The 17120-nt window shown below is 46.6% G+C and overlaps 1 protein-coding gene across 4 annotated transcripts; it reads right to left on the bottom strand.

Moving 5' to 3' along the window:
- Nucleotides 1-1368: 1368 nt before the first annotated feature.
- Nucleotides 1369-16450, bottom strand: TXN2 (thioredoxin 2). Of its 4 annotated transcripts, none has more exons than XM_077339634.1 (4): nucleotides 16230-16450; nucleotides 12936-13219; nucleotides 8872-8995; nucleotides 1369-2170 (listed from the first exon to the last, which is right to left on the bottom strand). In XM_077339634.1, exons 2-4 carry the CDS (start codon nucleotides 13217-13219, stop codon nucleotides 2054-2056), a joined length of 525 nt encoding a protein of 174 aa, XP_077195749.1. In that variant the 5' UTR covers nucleotides 16230-16450; the 3' UTR covers nucleotides 1369-2053. The 4 variants fall into 4 exon arrangements, with proteins under 4 accessions (XP_077195749.1, XP_077195750.1, XP_077195751.1 ...); XM_077339635.1 differs by having other exon boundaries at nucleotides 16239-16410; XM_077339636.1 differs by lacking the exon at nucleotides 16230-16450 and adding an exon at nucleotides 15852-15997.
- Nucleotides 16451-17120: the final 670 nt, after the last annotated feature.

Raw genomic sequence — 17120 nt, 5'->3', positions numbered from 1 at the left:
GGCCCACAAGGTGCTTGAAAGGACGTAGTTCCTAGGAACACGCAAAAGCGGAGTAGCTGGGAGGGGCTACATTCAATAACAAGTAAGACCAACTCGTGACAGTCAAAAGGTTGCAGTAGTTGTAGGCCAAAGGTACAGCTTGACCAGCCCTGCTGTGTGACATAATTTCCACCCGCTGTAAGCTTAACAGTTTAGAATAAGAATTCTTTGTTAAAATCAGGTGAAATTTCAAATGGCATAGGGTAGAAATCAAGTGCTGAGCCATACGGCAAAGGAAGAACAGGCTGTGGTTGGTTTTGGCTGCCTTCCTCCAGAAATTTTTAGCCAGTTGTAATTATACTGAATTTCATTTCTGAAAACCGTTAGCGCCCTGCTCCCTCTTCCATGCCTGCAAGCGACTCTCCTTGCGGGCAGGCTGGCATTCTTGAAAACATGTGCTGGAGGCCAAAATCCAAATCCCGGGGTGCCAGTCATCACAAGAATTTGCTTGGATCCATAACACAGAGACCTTGAATGTCTTTACTGGAAGAATCAGCCTGATCCAAAAACCCAGCTCTCCAATGAGGGCCATCTGTGTGCCTTCGGGCACACAGTACAGTAGGGAACACCCTGGGTTCGTGTGAAGTGGGTTAAAGCACATGGCCTGCCCAGATACGCTCCTTTGCCTAGGGAATGTCCCTGAGGACAAAATGCAGAACTGAGAGACAGGGTTGCAGTTGTGCTGTAGGGACATTCCCAAGGGAAAGGAGCATATCTGGGGCCTCCTGCTTCACAAGACACTGCTGCTTTTTTGATAAACTGGCATGCTTCTCACCAGGGTTGTACTTTTGGCCAATACAGCATCCTTTACTAGAGAGTTCCAATTTCATATAGATAAATGCTCCCTTTAGATGGGTGATGGATGGATGATGCATACAGCCAGCTCCTTATCACCAGGCAAGTTGAAACAAACCGGGGAGATTTTAGGACATGGCTGAGCTGCGAACTGGGGCAGGCCATTAATATTTTTAACCATGAACTGGGGGTATCATTCTGCCAGTATATCCTATCTCATGCAGTGAGGAGGAGCAACTGGTTTGTTGTACCCCACTTTTTTCTATTCAAAGGAGTCTCAAAGCAGCTTACAATTGCCTTCCTTCCTCTCCCCTCTACAGATACCCCGTGAGGTAGATGGGGCGGAGACAGCTCAGACTGTCCCAAGGTCACCCAGCTGGCTGCAAGTGGAAAGGGGAATCAAGCCCAGTTCTCCAGAGTAGAGGCTGCTGCTCTTAGCCACCTCCCAGAGTGACCTTATCGATCCATCCTATAGTGCCCCAAAGGAGATACCTTACATAGCAAGTAAGGTATTCTCTACAAAAAGGACAAAAATAATTAAAGCAGTCTTTATTGCAGCTCTACAAATGAACCCAATCAATATTTCTCTTTATTTGGTATATAAACAGCAGCATGGTGGGAGGGCGGGGAGAGAAAAGACACAGGGCCTGTGGGAGCAACTCTAGAGCTGCAAACCAATTTAAAACCACTCTAGGTGGAAGACACAGGCCTGGCTGAAATGTGAGGCCAAAGCACCTGCTCACAGGGGGCTATCTGCACTGGTGCCTCATTTAAACTGGTCTCCCAGTGGCACAAAGCAGATAGGTATAGCAGGCCAGCTCAAACGTATCCCCAGGCAGCTGTTTTTACCTCAGCCAGGACCTAGTCAGGACAAACATTTGAAAAATAAAGACTGACATAATTTTGCCCCTTTCTCACCAGCAGCAGTTATGAACTACATTGATTCTAGCCTGGACCAGGTTGGATAAGGAAACTTCTCTCCCTCGACATGAGTCCCACCTTTCTTGTCCCTGGCTACTGGGCCATATCTCCACCACCAACCGACTGGCCTTCCCCTTGAGCGCAAAGCCTCCTGGGAGTGTTGCTTTCCCCCGCCCCTCAGCAGGAAGGGGGAAGAAGATGGCATGGTCCACTCCATCCAACCCACACGTCCCCTCCAAGCAAACAGACAAGAAGGACAAAACGTAAGAGGCCTCAGTGACTGCTGTCCTAGGCTTGCTCAAGGCCCAATGAGTTTCTTGAGGAAGGCTTCCAGCTGATCCTCATCTTTAATCCCCACAAATTTATCCACCACGTTGCCGTTCTTCAGAGCCAAGACTGTTGGCACAGCCGAAACCTTTAAAAATGAAGACACAAAAGAAACAACAGCTGAGCTCAAGTGACCTGTGACCATCATCGCAGGAGTGGAAGCAAAAGCAAACATTAAACAAAAGGTACAAAAGTGAATGATTAAGCGTCCTGTCTGTCCCCCCCCCACACACACACACACAGGAAGGTTTGCGAGGAATTTAGCAGTATCCTTCAGCTCTCTGAGAGGCTCCATGTGTACTTAATGTCTGTCACGTTGAACTGCAGGGAGCTGTTTACACGATGGAGAAAGAAAGCTGCCACTGAGTGATTCAAACATCTTGGATCTTGACGTTAACAAGCCTGCTTTAGGATACCAAAAGCTACATGTTTGGGCAGCCCAATGAAAACCATAGCTGTCTTGGTCTCAAGGGTCAGGCGCCACAATCCTTTCACCCAAGTACAAGGCTGTTCAAGTCGGCGCAACTTTATGAACACAAAAACCTCTGAAAATAACAAAGGCAAGAGAACAAGAGAGAACTGTCCCCCCCCCCCCCGACATTTTCTTTCAATAAGACCAGAACTGTTTCCTGCCTGCTTTCTAAACATTCCCAGGGGTTCCCAGTAAATGGAAGTTCTAACTGTTTGTAAAAGTTCTGAAGGGAAGCAAAAACTCTTCACAGATTTCAGGCCGTACTGCCGTGGGTGGAGAAAGACATCCAGGACACTCTCTGAATCTGCTTAGAAGCTTTCCCATGAGGCAGCCTATGGCAGTATGGATTGCTGGTTATCAGTGACCATAGCATTAGCCGCACCCTCTTCCATGCCCTGCCCCAGCTGCACAGGAACAAAGGTGATGCAGAGCTTAACAGCATGGCTAGGGATGACAGGTCTAAAGCATTTTATGCTGCTTATTCTGGTCACTGATTGCTACTGTGTATCTGCCATCTCATTCACCGATGCCCTCAGTCTGCATATGCTCGTAAGAGACCTTGTTTTCCCTGAATGTGTCTTTAAAGAAGTACAGATAAACATGGCCAAAGATGGATGTCCATGAAATGGGAGTGCTATAAAGTCCAAGCTCACACTTGATTTCAGCTATATGGTGAGAGGGTAGGAAGGGATGAGTCAAGTGCATCGTTCTTGTGGCCCTTTCTTATAAGCCCATGGAAATGCCAATTGCCACTTTGTAGTCAGAAAAGAACTCGCATCCAGGCCAGACTGCTCCAGTGATCCTGGAGGTTTTTTGCATCTGTCTGAGCATAGAGTACAAAGTCATGTGGGTGGAAGGGGGGTATAGCCTGCATTGCACAATGGCTTGGGCTAGATGACCTTTGGGATCCCTTCCAGCTCTGTGCCTGTGTTTTGTACACATATTGAGGCGGGGCAGCTCTAACCTATGGAACTGCTTTTTACTCAGTCAGACCACACATCCACCCTGCTCAGTATTACTTAGAACTGATTCTCAGCAGAGAAGGGCCTGCTACCCGAGAGCCTTTAACCGGACTGCCAGGGACTGAGCGTGGAGCTCCACCCATGCAAAGTGTGTCCCCTAGCACTCAGCCACAGCTCCTCCATTTCAAGGGACTCTCGTGCACGCACTGCCTTTCCATTAATGGAAGAACAGGAGGGTAATTCTGCCCTCTTTTCTCACTGCAGCCCCCCTGGGGGGTCCATTGATCCATAATATCAGGAAGGCACAAATGGCTGCTGCTGGACAGAAGCAGCAAGGAAAGTGAGCCATTTACTTGAACACATGAAGCTGCTTTGTTCTGAGTCAGAGCTCTGGTTTGTCAAGGTCAGACGTGTCTACTTTGACCGTCAGCATATTTCCGGGGTCTTAGGCAGAGATATTTCAAACCGTCTACTACCAGATCCTTTAAATTGGAGATGCCAGCGATTAAGTTTGAGACCCTCTGGATATCAAGCAGGCTCTCTACAGCTAAACCAGTATCTCCATTATTTTGCTTAATTCATTCTCTTTGTCATACGGAGGGACAAAGAACTCTTGCAGGGCACAAGCCCCCCCACACACACACACACACACTCGGCTGCCTTCCTGCTGTTGCCCATGTAACTAGCTAGTGACATGTCCTAGAGCAATATAAGGGGAAATGTCAGAAATCCAGTCTGAAATTTCTGCCCCTCGTAGTGTTCTGTCACATCCTATTATATTCTGCAATTCAATGTATTGTTTTATCAGGTGCCACCCTGGGTAGCTGTTTGTTTTTTGCTTAAGGACAAGGTGGCAAGCGAGGAGCCGGTTCGTGCAGAAGGAAGAGGACTCTTAAGACACGCTTATGCGGAACAGTCTTACACTGGAAGGCTAAAACAAAACCAAAAACCTCACAAGTTATGGGCAACACAAGGGCAAGCCCTTTTAAAACTGAGAGAACGACAGGGGGATTTTTGTAAATGCTTTAGAACAGGCCGACACATTCCACAGCTCCTCTGGCGCCCTTATCTTCAGGCAGCCCAGCCACTGGGTCGTGTCCCATCCTTATCTTGAATGCTGTCCATCCCTGGAATGCACCCTCTCATCAAACACACTCCCAGCTGCCTCGGGTCTTGCTGCCATCAGCAATTTACCACTAGCAAACCCACCCCAATAGACAGCTCTTCCAGAGCGGCTGCTCCAGACACAAAGGGCTGTTTCAACTGACCCCACCCTTTCCCCTCTGCTGGCCAATGCAGAACAGCTCCTCTGAGCACTACATGCCACGCTTTACCCAGGGAGGGACCGGTTCCACCAGTAAAGCAGTCACCTTTGGTGTTCTTTAGTGACCTCTAGGGGCCAGTTGGAAAACAACATGGTAAGCCCTCCAAATATTCCCCGCTTTGGGGTGAGGCAGGGTGGAGAATTTGAATATTCATAGGAACACATGTTTATGGGAAAGTGCAGGAATAGAATTTATTAGCAACACTTTTTTATAGATTAAGGGCTTCACCCTTCCATCATGACTGAAACGGGTAGAAACCAGATGGTAAAAGATACGCCTAAGCTGTACAGGAAGCTTATGCTGTGTAGGGTTGCCAGTTCTTGGCTTTGGGGTGGAGCCAGGAGTAGGCAGTGGGAGGGACCTCAGTGGAGTATCATGGTATGGATTCCACCCTCTAAAGCAGCCATTTTCTCCAGGGGAATCTGGAGGTGAGCTATAATTCTAGGGGATTTCCAGGTTCCACCCAGAAACTGTCATCCCTAGAGGCACAGCAGTGGTTTCTGCATAGCACTGAAAAGCACAACCTTTGAGTCACTTTGCCATTCACTACTACATGGTTTTCTAGAGTTTTCTAGAGTAGGGGGAGATCAATAATGAATCCTGTTCAGTATTGAATCCAGAGCCCCAGGGGAGGGCGGTATATAAATGTAACAAAATAAAATAATAACTGCTTTACATAAAAGTGAACTATCTCTACTTCAAACCTTTCTCAAAGGCCATACCTAACTACATAATTATAGAGATTTGGAGCCTAAACCCACCATGAGCCTGGGTTCCCTGGATTGGATAACTTTGTGGGTGCTTGTTTAGGGTTGCCAACCTCCAGGGAAGTGGCTGGAGATCTGCTATTGCAACTGACCTCCAGGCAACAGAGAGTCAGCTGCTTTGGAAGGTAGACTGACAGGTGTTATTCCTTATTTAAGTCTCTCCCCTCCCCAGGCCCCACTCTCCTAGTTCCACCCTTAAAATCTCCAGGTATTTCCCAACCTGGAGCTGTCAACCATTGTACTTTTAGATTTTGAAAACAGGCAGTACCCACCCATCACAAAATGTCTGCCACTGGGATGCAACCATCACACAACAGCAACTGATGGGAACAGGATTCAATTTTTGCTTTGCAGTTTGGCCTAGATTTGGAAACAAGGTGGGAGGAATATTTGCCCCCCTGCACTGCTCAGGAAGAGGCCCTCAAGCCCAGAGTTGTGAAGTGTGCATCTGTGTCCAAGTTCACAGTGTACAGCAATGTCACGACTGCCCAGGAGGTGGTCAGTGCTTTTGACAAGCAGACAGCTTGTACAGAATGAACAAGCTCCCATTTTTGTTTTCTTGTTCCATTCAAGACGCTCTAGATTCTTCCCTCCAAAGGATCAAATGGAAACACAGAGGTGGCCACCAAAGTGCTCAAGGGAATTACTCTGGGCAACCAACCATGTAAGCAGAAAATATGCATCAAGTGATTTTTGTTGCTGGAATGGCCACTTGCTTGAAGGAGAAGGAGTACTGCATTCAAGATCTGTGTAGATTATGCTGCAAAGGTGACAAATGGGGGGCTCTGGGCAAAGGAAGCAGCAGCCACCCTCTCCCCCCTCCCCCCACCAATCTGTCCATCAGCAGCACAAAGAAAAGGGTTACCACTGAATGCTCGGCTGGAAATTAATAGGAAGAACAGCAGCGAGTCAAAGCGAGCCCCAAAGAGCTCAAAGGGAGGTGGCTGCAGGCTGAGGCAGGCCCAACTTCCTGCCTTTCTGGCCACCACCACAGGAGTTATATATATATAGCAGGGAGAGGCTCTGGGCATGGAGTAAGAGCCATCTAGTTGAACATTTGGACACCCACAGATAAACCAGGCAACAGGCTTCCCTCATCCAAAAGCCAGAGAAACAGCAGAACTAAGGTCCAGGTGTCCAAATGTGAATATAGTGTGGTGGTTAAAATTCCCCACTAGGATCCTAGAAACCTGGGTTCAAATTTGACACAGAAGTTTGCTGGGTGGCCTTGGGTCAGTTACATGCTCCCTCGCTCTCAGCCTAACCTACTTCACAGGGCTGTTGTTGGGACAAAAATGGAGGAGAGAACAATGCAAACTGCTTTGGCCCTGCTCTTGGGGAGAGAAGCAAGATACAAACACACATGCCTAACCCACTTGAGAATTGGAAAACAAAGTCCTGGCTGATAGACAACAAGCTCTGGGAAGACTCTTCATGAATGTTATGCTCCCCACCCCCAGTCGGAAACCCATCATGGATGAAGGCTCCTCTGGGACAGCCCGGAGCCAGGGGCAGGCCAAGGCTTGTGTGAAAGAATGCACAGGCATTCCAAGGCTCACAGAGGGGGTCTCTTGCTCTCTCTCCATCTCCCTGCTAAAGAATCCACTGCCAAGGGGTTGTGAAATGCTCAGGCTGAGATGTCAGCCAATGCCTGGTAAACAGAGGGTGGGAGGCTGAGTTGAGGGGCTGACTGGCAGTAGGGAACAGGGCCAGGAAGAGAGCTTTTGGAAAAACAACAACCAAAATGATTTGCAATCAAGAAAACCACAAGCAGAAAGGCTTCAAAAGGTCAGAAACAGGGCTTCTGCTGTACCAAGCTGCCTTAAGGCCTGAGTATGCTGGATCTAAAAAGAACTCTGGCAGGGGCTGTAGTGCCTTAGAAAGTTGTGGGAGTGTTAGATCTTCCCCTCTATTCTGTTTTCCTCAGGCAAGACTGCCCTCTGCTAGTTGCGATACACCCCAAAGCGCCCCCTCAAATAAGCTCTGGTGTGGCCATGAAATTAACACTGGGGAAATGGTGCAAAGGTAAAGGGTCACACCCCACTCTTTCCCCAGCCCTGATCTAAATAAGCCCAAACAAGCACTTAGCATAGTTTAAATTGCTTTACATGCATTATACATTGTTATAATCCTTACAAATGAGCCACTCTGCAAACGAACAAGAGTCAGTATTATTGATTCCATATTTCAAATGGAGGGCTGAGAGAGGACAGCTTGAAGACTGGAGTCCAAGTAGGCAGTACGGTTTGACCTGAAGGTCCAATTCATAGCCCCTCACAGAGGGTAGGGGCCCAAGGCTCAGTGATAAGAGCATCTGCTTGGCATGCAGAAGGTACCAAGGTCAGTCAGTATCCAGCACCTCCAGTTAAGAGGATCAAATGGCAGGTGATGCTGAAGAATTTGGAGACCTTGGAGAGCTATACAATATGGACTTTGATGGACCAACCTAGCACTGTATTCTAGGCCTATGGGCTCAAGGGCAAAAAACTGAAAAAGTTATCAGACTTTTTCATGCTGTTACACCTTGAACGTAAAAAAAACAACAAAAACAAACAAACCTTGCCTAGATAAGCACTATGCTTATACTGAAAGAGAAAAAATATATATCACAGGCATTTTTCTTAGTGCTCTCTATATATTCCAATTTTCCAATGAAAAAATAAAAAGTCCATCCTAACAAACAAACAAACCCAACAGGGGGAGAAAAAAAATCTTTCCCTTGAGGGATTAACTGGGGAGAGCCTGCTCCAGGTCTCAGTTTATTCAAAGGCAAGACTGGTATTCTTCAAGGAGCAGAATCTTATCAGGGAGTGGCCCCAGAGTTTTGGAACGCCATTTCATAGGAAGTTTACCTGGCTTACTCTGGTAGTATTCTGCAAGATGGTGAAGACCTCTTCTGTTTTAGGCCAAGCCTTGGCAAGCAATATTTTGAGTCTTCTGGTGATTGGGTTTTTACTTTATTTACCCTACTAAATGGCTACTCTTTTTTTATGTCCTCGGCCCTGAGCTTGCAAGACCACAATAAGGTGATAGGACGGTCTGGAGGTCCCCAAAAATCAGAAGTGCCTTCATACACACACACACACACACACACTCTCATTCATACAGTTTCACCTTAATGTCAGTGGTAGTAGTTATGTTATCCAATGGCAGTATGCCATTTTGAATGTCGTTATGAGAAGTGCGATATTTACATTATGTAGACAAGAATTTGTCCCGCTCACACTCTCTCTCACCCCCACACAGCTCTTAGGGGCACATACCTCATACTCAAGGGCTAGATCTGTGTGGTCGTCAATGTCCACTTTGGCCATCAGCACTTTGCCCTTCTGCTTCGCCACCATCTTCTCTAGTCTCGGCCCCAGGATCTTGCAAGGTCCACACCACCTTCAGGGGAAGAAAGGGACATTAAATGTTCAGTCATGGGAGAGGCCAGGGCAGTGGCAAGCAACAAGATGCTTTTCAGGACACTGAGCTTTTCCTCATTCCCTTCAAGGGGGAACAGATTGTCAAACTACATGGCTGAACTTTGAACACTCACCTTGAGTTTGCTGTGATACCGTCAAGCATTTATAGGCTTGAATTAGACAAGGCCCCCAAAAGATATTTTTGAGTCTCTTCTGTGTTATTTATACCTTGTGTGAATTTTGTTAATCTGGGATAGCAAGCAAGAGTGTTTTGCTTTCAGAGACAACCACTGTGAAATCCAACATACACTCCAACCAATAGAACAAAGTTTGAATCCATTGTCAGCTTTAAGACCAGCAGAGAGTGTGTCCTTTTTCCTCAGAGACCCACTTGAAGCAGAGTTGTGTTGATTTCCCAGACTCTGCAATCACCTGCTTCCTTCTGAAGACCATCCTTTGACCAGAATGTCTCTTTACCAGTTCTTACCAGGGCCAATTACCTGCCATGCCTGGAATTTGAATTTGGTTTTCTTCACACAGGGCACTACCGACAGCTCCCTCCCCTCTTGTACAGGAGAAACATCAAGGGCCCCCCGTGGCCACAGCAAATGCTCAGTCTGCACAGAGGCACTTTTTAACATTGCCTGTACAACCATCAGAGAGCCTGCATTCTCGCCAGTTTGCAAACTGAGCATTTTGACCCAGATCTTCACACAGCATAACGTTCTTTCCTTCCAGCCAGATGGCCCCAGGCCCAGTTCACACAACACCATGATGATGCAGCGGCTGAAAACCAGCCTGGCTCCACATGGGTAAGTAAAGTTCCAGCACACAGCAGCAACATATGCAAGCAGTGGTAAAAAGGCACAGACGGCTGTCTGGCTTGCCATGCCAGCAGCCACACTAATGGGCACAGTGTCACGGAGAGAAGGGGCTTCAGGATCTGGCTGAATTATAGCTGGCACCTGGATCTGTTACAGCTTGTGGCCATGTGAGCTAGTGGGCAGCTTCTATGTCGCCACAGGTAAGGTCCAATTGGCTCTCCAAATTGTAAGGTCCAGACAGAGGAAACCCTGACAGGTTTAGGAACCAATTCAGTATAGTATGTCGACAGGAACACAATGACAAGCAAGTCAGTTTTCTAAACAAAGGCAGGTTACCATTGCCACATCTTTAAAAACACTAGAAGAGCCCTTCTAGATCAGAGAGGGGGGATTTACTGCCTCTGACTACGGAAGTTCTCTTTACTCACTGTTGCTAGTAGCCACTGATGGACCTATCTTCCCTGGATCTAACTAACCTTTGCAGCTACCTATTCTGGGCTGGAATAAACCTAGTCTGTATGAAGATGCTATGGAAATCAGCTCCCACTGTTTCCATGGTTGCCATGCAACCACCCACATGCAATCTCCACTTCCTCCTTCTCCCAACTAGCAACTGAAAGTGAAGAGAGAGAAAGATTTAGCATGATTTAAGAGTCTGATGGAGATTTTAATTTATTTTATGTATTCATTCATTCAATTTATAGTAGAAGAAGAAGAGTTGGTTCTTGTATGCCGCTTTTCCTTACCCGAAGGAGGCTCAAAGCGGCTTACAGTCGCCTTCCCATTCCTCTCCCCACAACAGACACCCTGTGGGGTGGGTGAGGCTGAGAGAGAGCTGATATCACTGCTCGGTCAGAACAGCTTTATCAGTGCTATGGCGAGCCCAAGGTCACCCAGCTGGTTGCATGTGGGGGAGCGCAGAATCGAACTCGGCATGCCAGAATAGAAGTCCGCACTCCTAACCACTACACCAAGATGGCTCTTATAGTCCACTTTCTTCCTTGGACTCAGGGCAGAATACAGAATATGAACAAAGGGCACAATCCAATTAAGTTAAACTTTATACTGCTTTGTTTCAAAGGTCACAGAGTGAAGATTTTGCCTCTTTCCTATAGTGCCATGAAGTAATTATAGTTATATCATAATCCACACTTGTATTTGACAGCCGTCAATCAGGCAGTAAATGCAACTCCACAAAAAAACCCCAAAACTTTTCTTTGTCACTCATTAGTGAAGTGGATCCATTGAATGCACTTGTGAATCTTAGTTTCAAAATGCTCTTTCTGTTCTGATCACAAAGCAATTGAGACAAGCAGGTAATGAAGATGCACTCAAGCAACACAACTGCAGAGCATGTGCAGAGTTGAAAACCACATTACAAACATATTGTAAACTAAAGAGTGACAGGTAATTGGCATATTATGATAGGATGTAATTCCCATAATGCATATATAGAATATGCAGAATTTGTCAGATTATTATTAGTGGGCTTTCTTTTTAATTTCAATATTCTTATTCTGAAGACATTCCTCCTGAATAGCCAAACAAAATTAAGACTCAGCCCTTGAAAAAAGTTATTTCTATGGATTTGAAATGATGGAACTTTAAATACTATGGGCTTTAAAAACTCTGTTCAGTTTTAGTACTTAACACAAACCCTTTTATTGCTGTCACAAGAATTAGAATTGAGGGAAAAATAAAGCCAGTTATATGCCAGTCTGCTCTGTAGGACAGGAGAAGGTCTCCAACAAGCAGAAGAGCTCAGCTAATAACTCATTCTGGACTGTTACCCTAGAGCTTTATCTCAAATCTGCCTCATTGGGGTTAAGCCCAGTTCCCATAGCCCTAGCTTCTACTAGGCTTTGTTTTATTTTCATTACCTTTGAAGAGGCTCCAACAGATTTGTTTCCCCCTCCACTGAAGTAGGGCCCTAAAACAAAATGATGATCCCAACTTCTAAATCACTCTTGACATAAAGAAATATAAGGCACACAGAGGTGCAACTGTCCACCCTCAGTCATTCAAGTGGCAAGAAGGATTTTCCCCAGTTAAACTACATGACACATCCTTGCAGCTTTTCAGCATTTTGCAATGGATTTGTTCCTACAATGTGTTAGTGAAAAGGGAAGATCACCACCATTTTATGGGATTTGAATCCCAACCTTACAATCAGTCCAAATGATTTCAGGCCAGGATTGTTCAGCCATGAAGGAGAGGGGGAAGCTGATGCCTTGCGCAGTGGATAGCCTCAATCTGACCTTGAAGCAGATATTTCTTCACAGCAAATTCTTGCCAAGCTCTATTAGAGCTGGAAAAATCCTGGTTCAAATAGCGAGAGGCAATTAATTTCTCATGTCTGGCAATGCCTCCCCTTAGGAGAAGCAACCTCAAAAAAGCAGATAAGCACAAACACAACAATGGTTAACTTCTTCAGCACAGGACTGAGGGAACGGAGAGGCAAAGCTGAGCCTCCCAGACTAGGGAGGATGTCATCCCAGCCTCTGGGCAGTTTGTTTAAGGAAGCACAGGAAGTCAATGCTAGAGAAAGAATGAAAGCAAAGGTTCAGACTAGATGTTCAGACTTTTAATGAATCAGGTTTGAGTTCCCAGATCTGACTCATATTCCTTGCAATCAAACAGGAGTGACGGGAACCTGCTTTTCAAAGAGATGCAGGGCCCCAATTCTGCTCGGGACTACAGCATGGGGGAAGAGAGATTTCTGCCTTTCTCTCGTACCTCTTCTTGGAGCTGAAATGGCCCCCAGAGAGTGTTATTTGCTCCATTCCAAAGCTACACATGCATTAAAATACTGCATAAGCAGATCTAAAATGCAACAAATAACACACACACATTTCAGTTTGGAAAACAGCACACAGGAGAAGCCAGGAGTTCTCCTAACCCCATGCAGTCCCAAGCAGAACTCAGCTCCTGCAGTACTTTAGAAAGTAGTTCCTTGCAGCTTCTGTCAGTTAGGAGAACACAATCAGTGCCGGCAAACCCAGACCCAAGTCATTAAAAAGCTGCAGCTCTCTGCCTAGCCTCTGGCAACTTGCAGGGTGAATCTCATATACACAGAGACACACACTTCCTACTCACTGCGCATGGAAGTCTACCACCACTGGCTTCTGGCTCTTCAAAACTCTGTCTTGGAAGTCATCCCCATCCTGGACATTAAAGGTATCTCTGAAGACCTGAGAAGTAGAAAACGTCCTAGTAGCTGTAGCACGTGCAGCAGTGGCGGGCAAGGAGCCACAGAAGATGGGGCAGCAGGACACAGCGGTCACCCTGGAAAGTAATGATGATGGTGGGGATTGAAGTGGCACAGAGAGATGCTTGAAAGGGATGGACCGGAATGGCCTGAGGAGGAGCTTCTGGGCCATCTGCAAAAAAGAAAAGGAAAAAAAAGGGGGGGGGAGGGACAACAAATTATCATCAGGGAAAAAGTACAAAAGTAGGGCCACTTAGATCCCTCCATCCTGATTTGTGCATTTCACTTCCAGTTTAGCTATTATTCTGAGACTCCAATTTCTCCCTTTTCAACTGGGCTCGGGTTTCCCATTCCCATTGTTGCTCAATTTGTTATACCCCATATGGGGTGCCCTTCACAGCCTTGGCAGCTTTATCATGTACCCTTGGAAGGTTATTCCTGCCCTCCAGTGTTCCTGGCACTGCCTCCAATAGCCTGGGATGCCAATAATATTACAGTACAGACTTTTGTTTGAGCACCATACACACATTGGACCTACAGACCCTGCCAAATGGGGTATAATCTAACCTACTTGGTGGGTTACAACCAACTTCTCTCTCTACTTTATCTCGGCTTCTCTTTGAGTTGCCAGGTCCAAATCTCAACATTTCATCTGCTCTCTGGAAACAGAACGTTCGAAAGAGAGAGGAACTCCGGGTAACATGCACATGGTTCCAGTCTTTCCTCAGCTGCTACCCCTTCCCGCCTTATCCCACCAAACATCTAACCATGAGTCCTTGCAGCTGAACTCAATCAATTCATTCCAGCCAATACACTCTTAGCTGGAGTTCAGTGGATTCATAAAGATGTAATACTGCTTAGGATGGTACTGTACACTCCCTGTTTTAAACAAACGGCTCCTGTTCCTCAATGCCCGGGCTCCAGCAAGCAAACTGGATATTTTAATCCCAACCTCTTTGGTCCTTATTATTATTCGTACCATTAGAATTTCATTCAGGATTTTCTGTGGACAAGTAGTTTTACAATTTTCATTTAACAAACTGTAAGGCAAATGCTAAATGATTTGCTGAAGGTCACTCAGAGTTTGCAACCCACAAAAAATCCTGTCCTGTTGCAGATCTGTTAACCACTATTGCACAATAGGACTTAAACTGTGACTGCACAAGTGTGTTTCTATCCAAATGACAGAACTTCTTTTGTTTACTTCAGAATTTTTCTACCTTCAATTTTTATGTTTTCCTATTTCACAAATGGCAAAAACGAAGACATTTCTAAAGTATGATACAGAACAGCAAACAGTCTGTCAAATATTGGACATATTTGATATTTTTATTACAGAATATTAAGACATTTATACTTCTGAATTCCAAATATGCCATACTATGATTTCATGAACAATGCATTTAGTCAAATCAGCAAAATATATTTAGGTTTGATAGGAGAGTAAGTAATGCATACATTTCAGTTTCCCCCAAAATTGCCCCCAAGTGTTTTTTGTTTTCCGAAGGTTTCAAAATGTCCAGAAATTTTATCTGAGACCAACCTTGTTAAGGATAGGATAGAAGTGGCACAATAAGCAAACAAATGCCACTTCTATGAGATGAAGAAGCAACTCACCCCAGAAGCATTTTCAGATTGAAGTGTTTTCATGAAGTCTTGAACACAGTTTTTTACATTTAAATCATTGTCACATTTCCATACATTTGGAAATACTAAGACTCTTACCATTTCAAAGCTTAGTATACACCACTAACAAAATCATGAGATCAATTGTTTTAAGGAAGAAAAAATACACAGCATTATTTTAAAAATGGGGCAGCTGAACTTCAACACTAGGTAAATGTTCTCCATGGTGGTGGAAAGCACATTATGCTAAGTTATGGCAATTCCATGGGGCTTTCAAAGCAAGGGATGTTTGGATAGTTTGTCTTGCCTGCCCCTGTGTCATGATTCTGGCATTCCTAGGAGGTCCTCCATTTAGGGCCAGCCCTGCTTAGCTGCTGAGATCTGAGGGGACAGGACTAGCCTGAGCTGTCCAGGACCCCCTCCACCAAAACAGCATATCTCCAACAGTACTAATGAGACCAGTAGCACCTTTAACACCAACAAAGTTTTATTTAAGGCATGAGCTTTCATGTACACAAAGCTCATACCTTGAATATAAGAAGTTTGTTCTTCTATACCACTTTTCTCTAGCAGAAGGAGTCTTAAAGCGGTTTACATTCACCATCCCTTTCCTCTCCCCACAGCAGACACCCTGTGAGGTGGGTGAGGCTGAGAGAGCCCTGATATCACTGCTCGGTCAGAACAGCTTTATCAGTGCTGTGGCGAGCCCAGGTCACCCAGCTGGCTGCATGTGGAGGAGGAGTTAGGAATGAAACTTGGCTCACCAGATTAGAACTTGGCACTCCTAACCACTACAACCAAGCTGGCTCTCTGAGAAAAACGTTGGTCTTTAAGGTGCTACTGGACTCCAAATTCGTTCTGCTGCTTCAGACAAACATGTACCTGAGCACTAACAAAGGGCATTCTTCTCCAGCCACTTTTATCGCTTAATACCTCTACGCTTTTCCCATCCAGGCCCTTTTGCCTTTAAATGCTACTTAACAAATAAAAACAAGTAAAATATCAGACTGCTCGCAGTCTCTTTTGCTTCTTAGAATTGACACACATTGGTCAACGGCATTTATTACTGCTGTGATAACATCAATCCGATCTCCTGCCATAAGACTAGAAGAACAAGAAAGGCTTCGCGAGCTGAATTTCGGGAGCAGGACCCCTGCCAGAAATTAGTTGGCACGCACACTTCCGGGCTGCAGCTGTTAGGCACCGTGCAGCATCTGGTTTCTGTTCTTCAGCCACACGGAAAGGCGGTCGGCATATGCCCAGCCCGGCACAGCACCCACTCTACGGAGCCCAGCTCAGCCCAGCCCGGGGTCCCCGTAGACTGGCTGTCCCCCCCCCCCCCGGGGTCACTCCGGGCATCCTCGGCCAGCAGCCTCCGGCCACTTTTCTGCTGAACCGCCAAAGTTTCTCATCCACAACCTCTATCCCCCCCCCCCTTCTTTTTTATTGCGATGTTTCCCAAGCCCCTCCCCCCCCCCTCAGCCCCTGAGGGTGAAGAAACAGCCCGACAGACGGCCAAGAAAGGACCGACCCACCGCCGCCCCCCTTCCTCTCACCTTCCTCACCCTCGAAGAGCCGCCCGCGCAACGGAATCAGAAGACTGGAGCAGCCTGGCCGCTGATTGGCTGGAGAAACGTCTCTTCGTCGACACCGCCTCGCTGAATGGCGGGCGTGAGGAAGGCCTCGAGATCCCCGCGAGGGGATTGGCCAGGGAGGACGCCGTCTGGCCTGCGAGGAAAGGGGAGCGCTTCCCGAGTGCTTATTGGCGGGGAAAGAAGCAGTTCCCGAAGGGGGAGAACCGTCTTTTCCCAGAATAAGTGCCGATTGGCTGTTGCAGAAGTCCGCCTTGGCGGCCAAATTCCTCCCTCCAATAGCGAGGCAGGGGCCTTTTCCGTCCCTCTGTCGCGGTTCCGCCCCTAGAAAGAGAGCCCCAGTATATACATTAGGATGGGGCGTGTTGGGCCTTATTGCATTCTTGCGCCTCGTAAGCGGTGCTCTGGCCGGCAGGGCTCAAGCTAGTACGATCTCATCGGATCTGGTGTAGCTAAGCCAGTAATTGGGTGGGAGACCACAGAGGGATCCTGGGGTCCTTAGGCACTGACTGGCAATGGGAAATCACCGCTGCACATCTTTGGTCTAGGGATGTCAGGCCCCAGGCATTAGAGCGCCTCTCCCGACTAAAGAGATCAGCTCCCCCGGAGGAAATGGATGGAGCCGGGTGGACTCCCAGGAATTTCCTAACCTAGGAAGGGAAAGTTGGGGGTACTAGCGGGAAGGTACCTGCCCTCTAAAGACCAGTGGAGTTCAGAAGAACTCATAAAAATAAAAACAAAATAGGAATGTTTTGGATAAACAGTGACTACATCCTCTTGGTGCTAAGAAAACTTAACTAAGAAGAGCTTAAAGAAACCCCCTTCAAAGCCTGTGGGAAATAATTTTTAAGCTGA

The sequence above is a fragment of the Paroedura picta genome, chromosome 5 (assembly GCF_049243985.1).
Source record: "Paroedura picta isolate Pp20150507F chromosome 5, Ppicta_v3.0, whole genome shotgun sequence".
Taxonomy (NCBI): domain Eukaryota; kingdom Metazoa; phylum Chordata; class Lepidosauria; order Squamata; family Gekkonidae; genus Paroedura; species Paroedura picta.
This window is presented reverse-complemented; position numbering and strand designations above follow the sequence as displayed.

Bases quoted from the DNA above. Each gene is read 5' to 3' on its own strand.
- TXN2 (XM_077339633.1), bottom strand. The intron at 8,996-12,935 runs GTGAGTAGGAAG...CTTCCCCTGAAG, and splicing joins GTGGTAGACTTCCATGCGCA to GTGGTGTGGACCTTGCAAGA. The intron at 2,171-8,871 runs GTATGTGCCCCT...TCATTTTTAAAG, and splicing joins ATCTAGCCCTTGAGTATGAG to GTTTCGGCTGTGCCAACAGT.